The sequence below is a fragment of the Micropterus salmoides genome, unplaced genomic scaffold (assembly GCF_014851395.1).
Source record: "Micropterus salmoides isolate LMB-PRFRI ecotype aquatic unplaced genomic scaffold, ASM1485139v1 Ms_hic_scaffold_15, whole genome shotgun sequence".
Lineage (NCBI taxonomy): Eukaryota > Metazoa > Chordata > Actinopteri > Centrarchiformes > Centrarchidae > Micropterus > Micropterus salmoides.
The window spans coordinates 27,618,894-27,631,325 of record NW_024040596.1 but is presented as its reverse complement, the minus strand read 5'-3'; the positions used below and the strand labels follow the sequence as shown (position 1 = coordinate 27,631,325).

At 42.4% G+C, this 12,432-nt stretch overlaps 1 protein-coding gene across 1 annotated transcript in view; it reads right to left on the bottom strand.

Moving 5' to 3' along the window:
- Positions 1–5,194: 5,194 nt before the first annotated feature.
- Positions 5,195–12,432, bottom strand: part of vwa8 (von Willebrand factor A domain containing 8) — a 70,536-nt gene continuing 63,298 nt past the window's right edge. Inside the window, exons 41-45 of the mRNA XM_038721375.1 lie at positions 11,147–11,272; positions 10,432–10,590; positions 8,688–8,786; positions 8,051–8,289; positions 5,195–6,858 (exon numbers count right to left, since the gene is read on the bottom strand). Coding sequence (XP_038577303.1) covers positions 6,750–6,858; positions 8,051–8,289; positions 8,688–8,786; positions 10,432–10,590; positions 11,147–11,272 — 732 coding nt within the window. The 3' untranslated portion in view covers positions 5,195–6,749. The remainder of the gene's footprint in view (positions 6,859–8,050; positions 8,290–8,687; positions 8,787–10,431; positions 10,591–11,146; positions 11,273–12,432) is intronic.

The following is a 12,432-nucleotide window of genomic DNA, read 5'->3' as shown; positions in this document are numbered from 1 at the left end:
TGAAGTGTATTTTGGTTCTTTTCTGTATTTGAAAAAGGGCGAAATCATAAGCCCCATGGCAGAAGTACTACCACAATATGAAGGAAAAACAAAAAAGTAGCACGTGCTTGCTCAACAATCAGACAACCATCCTAAAACAGATTTACAGCTGCTGACCTGTCATGAAAACAAACCATGCACACTTCTCTTCGGTGGGTTTTCCCAGGAAGTTTGGCCTCGCCCTAGCTGGCAGTCAGTCCAAAACTGACAGTACCAAGTGGAAAAGTTTCCCTACCTGGGGTGTCAGTTTCCATTAGCTTGATATTACATGTATGCACACACACACATCTAAGATACCAAAATGTTAAATAGACATCTGGATTGATTCTTTATCATTAGATATGTTCCACTTTAGCCAGGCTAGTGTCACCTGAGTTATTCACAACAACCAAGCACATGATTTCAGTTGACAAAATGACTTTTCCAGTGAGACTTAATGTGCCTGTTAATGACAGAGAGAAACACAAACAGAGAGTGTGTGTGTTTTTAAATGCCATTTACTCTCAAACTTGACAACAAAGACGACAAAAGTATAAGCATACTGGTAAAACAATAACTAGTAGTAAAAAATTCAACAGTGTTAACCACAACATGCATTAAATCAACTGGTGACCATTTTTCTAAGCTTTTTAGATTGACTTCCTGTACTGGGGATATATTCATGTTTTTCACTTGGACAATGTTGAACTCCTCCAAATGGAGACCTCCAGGAGCGAACCCGATCAGATGCCGGAACTCAATCATCTGGTTCCTTTTGACTCCAAGCCCCAGATGTCCCAGGTCCTGCCCTCATGGGTGAAACTTATATTTGTGGTCTCATTCGTTGGTCACGACCTAGAGCTCATGAGCATAGGTGGACCTGGTACAATGATCACATCACTGCCAAAAACAAAACCAATCTGCCTGTTGATCTCATTCTACATCGTACCCTCAATGGCAAACAGTCACTGACCCACTAAGGTCATGGTCCAATGAGGAACATCATTGCCAAAAAACAGAGATCCAATTTAGAGGTTGCCATATCAGACACTCTTCATTCCCTAGTTGTGTCTGCAACTGCTATCCATGAAAATCATATGTTGACTCAATGACAGTGACACTGTCATTGACTGCCTCAGTGATCTCCGCCAGGGGGATGGGACCTTCTGACCTTCTCTTCAAAGAGCGAGTATATCAGGTTTAGACAGGGGAGGCAAGACCTTGTATTGATTTCCAAAACTTTTGAGGCCAACCAAGAAAATCCATGACCTACTTAACTCCCTCCAAACTAAATGTTCTTTCATGTCCACGTTAACTGCAGTCTTTCTGGTTTACTGATACGTTTCTGCTGATTGAGGAGTTTCTTGGGCTCACCATTTTCATCTTGAGCACTTTCTTCACTGTTGGTGTGGCTGTTAAGACTGGCACTGAGGACCAGGCCCAAACTCTGTGCAGCAGCCTCTGTAACGGAGTCTTTGAACATGCCAACATGGATTCCACACCCCCAAATTCCCTCGGGTTGCACAGAAAATTCTTTCAGAGGTGGGAGTTGAAAGCCTTGCCGTCAGCGACCTCAGCCAAATGTTAACAGAGTCCACAGCAACACAGTCCAATAAATAAAACACTACTCAGGTTCAGATCAGATGCCCCAGCAGATCTGTGCAGATCCCAAGTGGAGTCCTGAGGAACATCATGTAAAGACTCCAAAAACTCTCCAACAACAGGCTGAAAAAGTGTGCTAGCTATATACAGTTGGTATCTTCCATCTACTGTACTAGTTTTGGCTCCTTCCTCACTAGAATGATGACATTATGTGTGCCAAGATTCAGTTTTTGGAGCCAGTAATCAGTAATCAGAACAACAAGACCCCTCCTTAGGCTACCATCCAGTTGGCAGCGAGATCCCCTCCCAGGCCTTGTTCCATGAGGGAGGTTTGGTCTCTCTGATTTGGAAGAGGCTGCTTTTTCCTGAAGACACTGATACAGCATACAGGGCTTTGAATCACTCTTAAGTCTGGCCCCTCACCTTGGACCAAATTGCCTTGGGAGACAATAACAGGAGCTGTTGCCCCTGACAACACAGCTCCAAGGGTCACAGGGGCACGCAACCCTCCCACCCCCACCTAAATTGGGTGGCAATTCTCAGAGGGGACATACCCTAACATACAAAGAAGACACTTCGGGTAAAAGAGTATATTGGGATCAATTGAAACATTTGTATTTTTCAGACAGTGCAGCTGAATTATGTTAAAACACATTTACATCTTATGTTCATCATCATACTAACATATAAAAAAGAGATTGATTGTTTGTGAGTTTGCCCTCCTTTACCCCAAATCGTTTTCCAGACCTAAGCCCATGTTTGGACTTTGAGTGCAAAACTGCATCATCAATTCAAGGCGAACTTGGATGATGTGCTGAAATAGAGTCTTGTAATCCTCTCTTTACAGCAGTTTGCTTTTCATCACTACCTCAACTGTCTGACTGGCTGCCCGGACATCTGCGTATCAGCATTTCTGTGTGTCAGGTGCTCCGCCACTCTGTCTTTGGGTCTGTCAGCAGCACAGCTCATAAGCTCACAAGATTAAATGTGCAAGTGCAACTCAATTAGGATATGACAGCCTGGGCAGGTGTCAGGTGGTCATTTGGTGTGTGTGTGTGTCTGTGTGTGTGTGTGTGTGTGTGTGTCCAAGGTGTGGTTGTCTGCCAGACTCAGCCCAATGAGACCAGTGTATGTCTTTTTTTTATTTCTACCACACACACTTTCTCTCCACAGACGTAGGCACAGGCTGATATTAACAACGAGCTAACCACACTAACACACACATATGCACAGGCTAACCACATGGTGCTAGCGAGCACTATTGACTCTGAACTATTATTACTGCCTAATGAATCTGCCATAAAGCTTTGGGACTGCCGCCGGCTGTCTGTCCATTCCACCAGAGTTGATTGAAGCCCTTGTGTTTGTATGTAGTTATTGGGTCTATTGTATCTTGGTGCATGTTACTAGGCTGACTCTATTACATTCTCCTACTTAAAAGCTTCCTGTACCCCTGATTTCACTATTTCTCATTACCAAACACACACATGGCTACAAAAAGACATGCAGCAATGCACATACGCAAACAGGGCAACACATAAAACCACACATGCCATACACATGTTTCTACAGACCACATCATTATGCGAAATACACTATAACTACACTATAACATGTAACATTTCTGCACTGTGAACACACTTCTAAGATACAGGCCTGCAAGAAACTGACTGGCTGGCATCAATCACCCAGTTACAGCCAAATGAGCACATGCACTCATGTCCTACTGTTTAGCTAACACTAGGACAATCACTCTGCCCCATCTGTCCTGCTGGGTTGCTACGAGATTAGCAATCAATCAATCACACTGACCAGTCAATTTCTCTCTGTCATGTCCTTGTGTGGTCTGCACAGGGATCAATCATGCTGCAGTTTAGCCTCCAGTCATGGCATCACACTTATTGTGAACTGTGTGTTTGTGAGTGAGTGTTAAAACAGGGCCCAGGCTGAAATGTGATGACACAAGCAAAAAGTACCCAAAATTAGTTTGCTTCAAGTGTGGCACATTATGAATCACCAACTAGATTCTCTGCTTATTCTTCCAACAACTGCAGGAAATGTGAGCGATTCACAGAGTCTCTGAGCATGTAAGAAAGCAAACACACACCTAAAACTGACTAATGCAAGTAATACCCCGCTAGTCTAGACGTCTTATCTCACTGTTGTAATCTGGCTTTTTTTTTTAGAATGGGCAGACCAGGTGTGCATTATAAGTGTGAGTGGGTGAGTGCCTAAAGTCATTGTAAGAGGAAGTTTGTCGTTGCAAATCCAGGGTGATAAACACTGTAGTGTAGTACAGGAAGCAGGGAAAGAAAGTGGAACAGAACTATGTAATTACCACCTCACTGTTCTTCCCATAGGCCAGACAGGGCCAGGGCAGAGATTGTAGAGTAACAATGCAAACATATAGTATAATAGATAATAATCTGAAACATTTTCATTGAAATGCGTCAGTATTACCAGCTGAAATACAGACTTAAACTTGATGAGTTTTCTGATATTTTTACATTCCACAAGTCAGATATACCTTTCCTGGAATAAAATCTTTTAGTTTTTCAGAGGGTTTCTTTGGAATAAACAGGGGAAACAGTGACTGAACATATACATAATCTTCAGTACCCTTATTTCCAGAACATTGAAGGTAGAGCAGAGGATGGTATCCGACTAGAACTGGTTTGCAGCACAATCACAAGGCACTTCATCACTAGAAATATGCGTACACATACTGTAGTTCGCACAGAGTGGATGGGGATAAGCTGCTAGTGCATTACCTGTTTAAAAACGTGCGGCGCAAATAACCATCTTTTTTCAGTGAATAGAGGGGGGCAACAATTCAAATGAGGTGTGCGCCTCTGGTCACCCAAAATATTGATTGCCTTCTTTAACGTTTTGTCTCTGTAGATGCATTCTAAACTTTGTAATGTTATCCTGAGCACTTCGCTGGCCGTTGTTACAGTCTTTTTCTGCTCCTCAGTAGCATTGCCAAAGCAGCAGATGATGCAGAAGGTTAAATCGCTTTCAAAAGTAGCACAGAAAAAGCATTTTGTTGTGGACATGAAAGGATAGCAATTTCTTTACAAAGTACATTCACTGTTGTGTTTTAGTGCTTTTGAGGTCAGTCCACAGGTCTTATTTAAGCAACAAGACTATACAGTGTGAGATCTGAATTAGGAAGAGTTGCATAGTGTGTGCTGAGTTGCTTCGGCTACTCAAGACAGAGAGGGTGGGCTGGATGATTGTGGCTGAGTGAACACATCATTACAACACACGGAAAAAGTGACCATGGAGGAAATGAGAGGGAAGCGGAGTGGTCTGGGATTCATAGAAGTCCCTCAGTTTCTAAGAATTAAGAGTTTCATGGTCGACTGCAGAACAATATGTTACACAATAACACACTCATAACATATATATATATATTTTTTACTACTACAAAATACTTATATTTCCAGATTTGTAATAATGCATTTTCAGATAATCCAGTTGGTTGTTAAATGGTTCATTTAGCTTTACAAGTTGGATAATATTCTCAGCCCTCCTTTAGATTTTCTGAAAAGTTACCACTGAATCAACTGAGCAATGTTAACATGATTTTATTAACATTTTGTACATTACTTGCACACCTTTTTTTCCACATAAAGTACTAACAAATTTACAATTAAATTAAAAGCAAAGACATATGTATATGATTTTAATATGCAGCTATACACACGTTAAATGCCTACCCAAACATGTCTTGACTAGCAAACATATGATCAAGGCAAAATGTCCACAGAGACACTAGTCCAGTTTTTACCATGAAGTCACCTTTGCCCCCTCCAATACATCAGCAGAGTGAGAGAAAGGTCAAGAGAGAGGGTTAAAAGGAGATGAAAGTAGGTTAATAAAAACAGGACATCCCTCTATCAGAGATGAATCAATAGAGAGTAATGGTTAGACAGGATGTTCTATTGATGCTATCAATCACAAAGTGTGACAACCGGAGGCGAAAGTGATGGATGCACGTGGCTGGAAGCTGGCACAGACATGACTGACTGCACAGCATGATGTCAAAGAGCAGAAATACATAAGATGATGCGCACCACAGGTCTGTGTGCACTTAAGTCCTAACATGCACAGCTAAGCACATACTGACACACTAAGTCGGATCATTTTCTACTAATTTATTTTGCAGTGGCAAGTTGTTGGTGTTTGAGAAAGAGGCGTGGGAGGTCTGGCCATGAAAGGCGATCTCAGATTCCTTGCAGGATTCAGGCGAGCAGTGGGGGGACGTCACAAGGTCCAGCAGCCAGGAAGGAAAGGGCTTGTGCATGTTGACATAGATGCTGTAGGAGAGCACGCACACAGCCCATGGTTGTGCAACAGCGGCTAGCTTTAAAGAGCGTGTGCAGTCAGGCAGGAAATTCCCTGGTCAGAGTCCCAGCATTCCAAAGGAGCCAAGTTATTGCTGCTCACCATGTACAAGTGTCAGTCAGGTGGCACTTTAGTGTCACCCTTCCTGCATGTGCGTTTTTCAGTGTGACAGACGATAAACGAGGAGGAAGTCCAAATAAGTGATGCTGTTTCAAGTTCATGACCCTCCCCTCTAAGCAAAGTTGCTCACAACCCAAAACAGGACAAGGATGTATGTGTGTGTGCGTCAGCACACTGTCAGCCCAAAACACAAAAACAACAACAGGTCTTGATGTGTGTTTGATCCTCACATGGAGTCCGAGACAGGCATTCAATGTCACTGTTACCAATACAGTGTGTGCCCTTTCACAGTCATAGTGCACAAGATCACAGGCTTTTTGCAGACCACATTGTACAGCACCTATTCCCTGTGAGACACCAAACAGCAGCTAAACATTTAACTCTGTCGCGTCAACACAGTCATATTTTGACAGAAGGAATTTTCCTGTAAAATAATAAATATAACCTTTGCTCTTGAGGCCTGTTCAGAGGCGAGTCTACAGACCTGATGCAGCTCAGGTAAAGATTCTACAATCTGATACAGAAAGTGAGTTAAGGATACATCTTGATGAATCACTGTGCCAACGTCAAGGACAAGCTTCAGAGCTTGCAGAACAAATGTTGAGCTTTTGAATGTGTGAGACAGAAGTGAGTGTATGTGCTTCGTGTGTTTGTCAGTCTTAGGCACTAGACAGCATTGTAGATGTGAAGATCTGCTGCAGTATTTGGGGGATCTGCTTGGTGTCCATGGCAACGAAGGATCGCCCTGCTGGAAGGGTCTTTTGGAGTCTGAAACAAAGAAAAAAAGGTTGAAGTTTGAGGTTAAACAGAGGGACTGAACTTTAGCAACAGAATCGTTCCCCAAAATAAAAAGACAGACAAGTACTTGTTTTCTGTGTGAATTGGTACTAGACATTTGCATTGACATAGTACAGTGTGTGTGTGTGTGTGTGTGTGTGTGTGTGTGTGTGTGTGTGAGAATGAAAGGGCTGTTTTTCACATGGCAGAGCTGAGGAACATGACAACACAGGCACTTCCACAGAGTTTCAGTCCTTTGTAAAAACCCACTACCCTTTCGTTCTTTCATTCACCCATTTCCTTACACAATCCTCCTTTTCAATTTGTAGTTTGTCCTCTAAATGGGGACAAACAAGCATGGACAGACAACAGCGTTTATGTAACTGAATGGCTTAACCATAACTAAGTTCCTACGCTTACTTGCCTCCATGATAATATATTGTTCTCATTCCTCTATCCAGCGTTCTCGACTTGAACCGGTAGTCTGTATAGATGATACCAAATGAAATGAAACCAAACCAGTTCATTTCTACAGGACCTGGGCTTCTGGCTCTCTTTCTTTGCACTCACTCTCTCAGCATGTTTCATTCTCTCTTGCTGTTCCTACTCTTCACAGATTCATGAGCCATGTGCAAAAGAAGGTCATGTCATTCTGAAGGTCCTTCCGCTCATGACTGCATTCTAACCATGAAGCAAGCGGCTCTTCAAAGCGGACTGAAGAGTGCACTTAGCTACCTTTTGTCCTGCCTGCAAAGCTCATGACTTAATCTGGGATGTGACAACAAAGGTCAGCAGGCCAGCAGCAAGCAGGAAAGTGAAGCTAAACTGAATTGGACATTCATTGTTCACCTTAACTTTGAAGTCTAGTTGTTCTTTATTGGTTTTGGATGGCCGGCTATGATCTCGATAAGCTTTGAGTGGACTGTTGGCTATTTCTGTTACACTGGGTGTGGGTGTTCAAATAGCAGTCATTTTGAGTTTGTACTTGTCCCTTCATCCAGTCTTCTGCTCCTCTTTCATTATTACCTCTCCGCCACCTTCCATTTTTCCTGTCATCCTTGGTCCTTTGGGCTCTTTTTTCTCCCCCTTCACTTATCCTTCCTATTTTCTCCCTTGCTTCTCTTATTTGCACCTTCTACTTAACTCAACCAAGATGCCTCTACGCCCATCTCCACCTCCTCACCTTTCAGCCTGATCACCAAGGGATCCGATGAAGATGGCAAAGGCATTGACCTGCGGGTCAGATGTCAGGACTTGGGCGAAGCGCTCGGGCCGGATGCCGTAGCGTTCAAGGTTGGCATCGCTGAGCACCACCACAAAGTGCTCGTCGGCCTCTTCTCGTGCAAGCTCCTTAATGCTGGCTTCTGTGCCCTCCAGAGTGAAGTCGCCGCTCATGCAGAACTGAGAGTGGGCATGCATGGTCTGCAGGGCGGGGGAGGGGGAGAGAAGAGGAGGAGGGATAAAGAGTTGAACAGGATGTCAGACATCTCCTCAACCTCGCTGTACATTATCCAGTGTATTGCACAAGTGGAGAATCTGTTTATGGTGGCTGATCCTGGAGAATAAGGGACTGCAAACAGCCCTGAGCACTGAACTCATAGGGTATCTTGCAATTTTATATTTAAGGGTCACACTTTATAGGACTGAAAATATAAGAAAAACAAAAAGTTAATCCAATTAATGCAATTTTAGCTGTCAACAAAGAGAAAGTAAGAAATAACAACAATAACCATTGTTTTTAGTCTGTTTTGATTGGTATATATATGAGAATAACTGGTGAACAGTAACAAAACATGAATGGACTGATTATGAATCTGTACCTTGAGGACTTTGAGTCTCTGTTTGTTATTCTTGGGGACTTTATCCGCTCTGACCAGCTCGATGTCGTAGCCGTCGCCTGAGTGGCCCATTATGTCGTACTGTATAGAGGAAATAGTATGATCAAACTTAACAAATATAAAAGTACAACGGTAAAATGTATCATACCATAGGAATGTAAATGGTAGGACCTAGAATAGTACATGGAATGAAGTGTAAAGACGCAGGTGTGATGGTGCAGAAACATCAGATCTAGGCTATCCTCACTCAAACCTGCACCCGCTACAGTATGTTAACCCTGTCAAAGACCATCATTCACAACTGGCTTACATAAGGCCGGGTCAGCCTGGCACCGTGGGCTCCACTCAGCTATTTCAGGCCCCCAATATTACGTATATGGGCTATTTCTAAGAAGGGCAGTTATGACTGTGGTGGTCAAAGGTATGCAACTATGTGTCTCATCTGTCCATATCGCTGTTGCTGGGTAAGAAGTGTGCTTTTCAACATGTTATCTTTTCATATCAGTCAGTCTTTTTTGTCCCCCTCAGGGACTAAGAAATCCTTGAATTTAATGAAACATAGAAATCACTCAAACTAAAGTTTTTAATATGCAAGTGTTGCGTTCCATTTTTGGCTTGTAAATGGGGGTCTGATGGTTGTAATGAATAGGACATGAAACTATAAAGTGACACATACTAGACTAATGTTTCATCATATCATCTCTATTTACATGCACTAACAGGAATCCTGAATAGATTTGTGTGTTTGACCTACCAGCATCAATAGATCTTACAACACACACACACACACACACACACACACACACACACACACACACACACAGTAAGACTGCAGGTAGCACCAGCACACACAAGTAAAGGTGTATATGTCTTATCAGATGTACTTTTATGTAAGGGGTGTTAGCAAAGAAAGCAGCTACACAGACATGTGATCAGGTGCACTGAAGTGTGTGTGTGTGTGTGTGTGTGTGTGTGTGAGAGAGAGAGAGGCACTGATATGTGATCAGTATTAGGTTGGGTTAAGTGTCACGTAGGGGCCAAGAAGTCTGTCTCCCTTCAGCCTTTTTGCACACACTCATGTCTCATCTCCCTCCTTCGTACTGCACCTCTCTATTTCACTTCCTCCATCTTTTGCATGATCCTACTTTCCTGGCTAAGATGGATTCCTTTTTTCCATTCATGAATGGCCCAAGAAATGTGTCAGCAGCACAAACTAATGTGGTCAAAAGTGTGACAAAGGAGCACCAGTGGCACATAGACAATAGCCGGTGATTAGTGAAGACCACAAGGGTATTCGCCACATATCCACATATTGTCTCATACTGCTAAATGGTTTGAAATTAATTTATCTAAGAAGGGTCAGTGGTGCTTATTGTTTATTTCCTAGCTACTGAACTGATACTGCTGTGGTTGGAAACCTGATTACAAGTAGTCAAATAGTTTGATTCATATTTAGACAAAATTACACAAATCTTTACTTTACTATTTAAGCAAAAAATTGGTGAGGTTCACATTAATCCAGAAAAGACATGGAATCTGGGATTAAAGTCCTCTTGAATACACATTTGTTATGTGACATAAAATGCATACATGGCTGCTGTACACCTGATACAGTGAGGAAAAGTAACATAGATAATAGTGGTGTGTTGAGGTTGTACAGTAATGACTGGTTCTTCAGTAACATTACACTGTATTACATACACATGATCTGGTGTGGCGTTCTAACCTTGAACTTGTGCTCGTAGTTCTCGAGAGCCTCCATGACCATACACACAGCCTCCATGGAGCGCTCAAGCCTGCCGTCCACGCCGTTGAAGCGGTACATGCTACCCGAAACGTCAGCTAACACCCGTATACGCTTGGGCTTCTGCTGAGGGCTGCCCAGCTGTAAACGAACAGAGTAACATAAATACAAAAAAAAAAAACGTTTTTAAAGAAAATCAGCAGTGACGAATGATTAAATTAAAGAATATATCTATTTTGGAAAGCGTTTTATGGATTTTGGTGTAGCTCACTTAAAATAATATTCAACACAAGGGCAGGATTTCAAAACAGGTTGCAATTATTTTAATGTAGACCTTCAGGCCAAACCAAAAATATGCTATGCATGTCGCTAAATAAGGTAGAAAAACATGGCATGCATATCATGGTTAGTGTGATTTTGTATGATTAGCGTGGGAACTATCTCTGTCTGTGTGTGTGTGTGTGGGGCGGGGGTTTACTCAAGCATACATGAAAGCAGAAATGACTGTATGCTTGAGCAGAAACCCAGGGTGTAATAATAATCTCACACACACCACTGGAATGTATCGTCTGACAGATAAAGGTCAAAATGATGTGTGTGTGTGCTCGGAAAAAAAAAAAGTGGCTTAAATATCTGTAGCAACACACACACAAACACACACACACACACACACACACATACACATACACATACACACCTCTGGCTCCAGCTCTCCCCTGCGTTTATATATAGCCTTCTCTCCAGTCAGACCATCAATGATTTTAGCATCATCCAGTTCTCCCAGAGCCTGGTTCTTCAACCACTGCCTCTCCTTTCCTTTAGCCTGAAAAAAAGCACACAAGGTTTGAGTACATGTTCCATACCAATCATCCAAATAAATAAACACATTGCAAAATCTGTCTGGGGAGGATGATTTCACTTTGGTGGGGCTATTAGATTATGAAACAAGGAAAAAAAGAAAAAGTCCAGATGGCCGTAATTTCAGCTGACACGTTCTAGACAACAAGAAAGATTCACAGTACATACAGTATGAACAGATGCTTAAATTAGCTGACAGCCAGATGCACATGACACGTGTCAACTCCTTTTAGTACGCCCCCCCCACCCCCACACACACACACACACCGCCAACTGCCACCTTTCCTCCCACCCGCACCCACTGAACAAAAGAGGCAGGAGGCTGGTGTCTCTTTGAAGCTCTGACCCCATTTCTCAGGATCCCTCTCCACTTTTTGCTGTGGTCACTTGGAAGGAGAGAGGAAGAGCAACATCACTTTCAACCGTCTTCAGTTTGCTCCCTGAGGAAGGAGAGCTTCTTTACAAAAAAGGAGACTAACAAAAGAAGGAACACAATCCGCTCCACCCCACCCATTCAGTCTTTACAAAAGTCAACAGTGATAATATTTAGTTCCAAGTGTATTGAAATTGCTTTACATAACACATGACGTGTACACACAAGAACACAGACTGGCCATCATGTTACATACAGCAAATGATTTAACATCACTGATAAGAAATGACGTAATAATTAACAATAGTTGTCATTTCGTTATAGACATATGAGTGTGCTTGGGAATAATGTACACATAACAGGAGAAGACATGTATGTGTTAAATAAGTTGTATCATGGCAACCATGAAGAGTGAGTTTTACGATAATCTGCGTGGTAAAATGACTTTATTTGTCAATTGAGTCTGGTGGCTTTCACGACAGCGATATAGTGGTTAAACAGAAACGATCTTGTCCTTTAAAACAAGGTCTATCTCTATAGGGATCCTTTCCATAATGTTGTCAGACACTTGCCTGTCAGTGGCAAAAATAAGAACTTTAAGGTGGATGTACATTGACGCCCTGTAATTGCCCAGAAGAATTACATGCTGCCAACCGCAGCGCTCGTGCTCAATACAATGCAATTTCATAAATTTTTGTCCCCATTAGTCACTTAGTTACAGGGTTCAGATTGAAAAATTCAGTTGAAAAGTT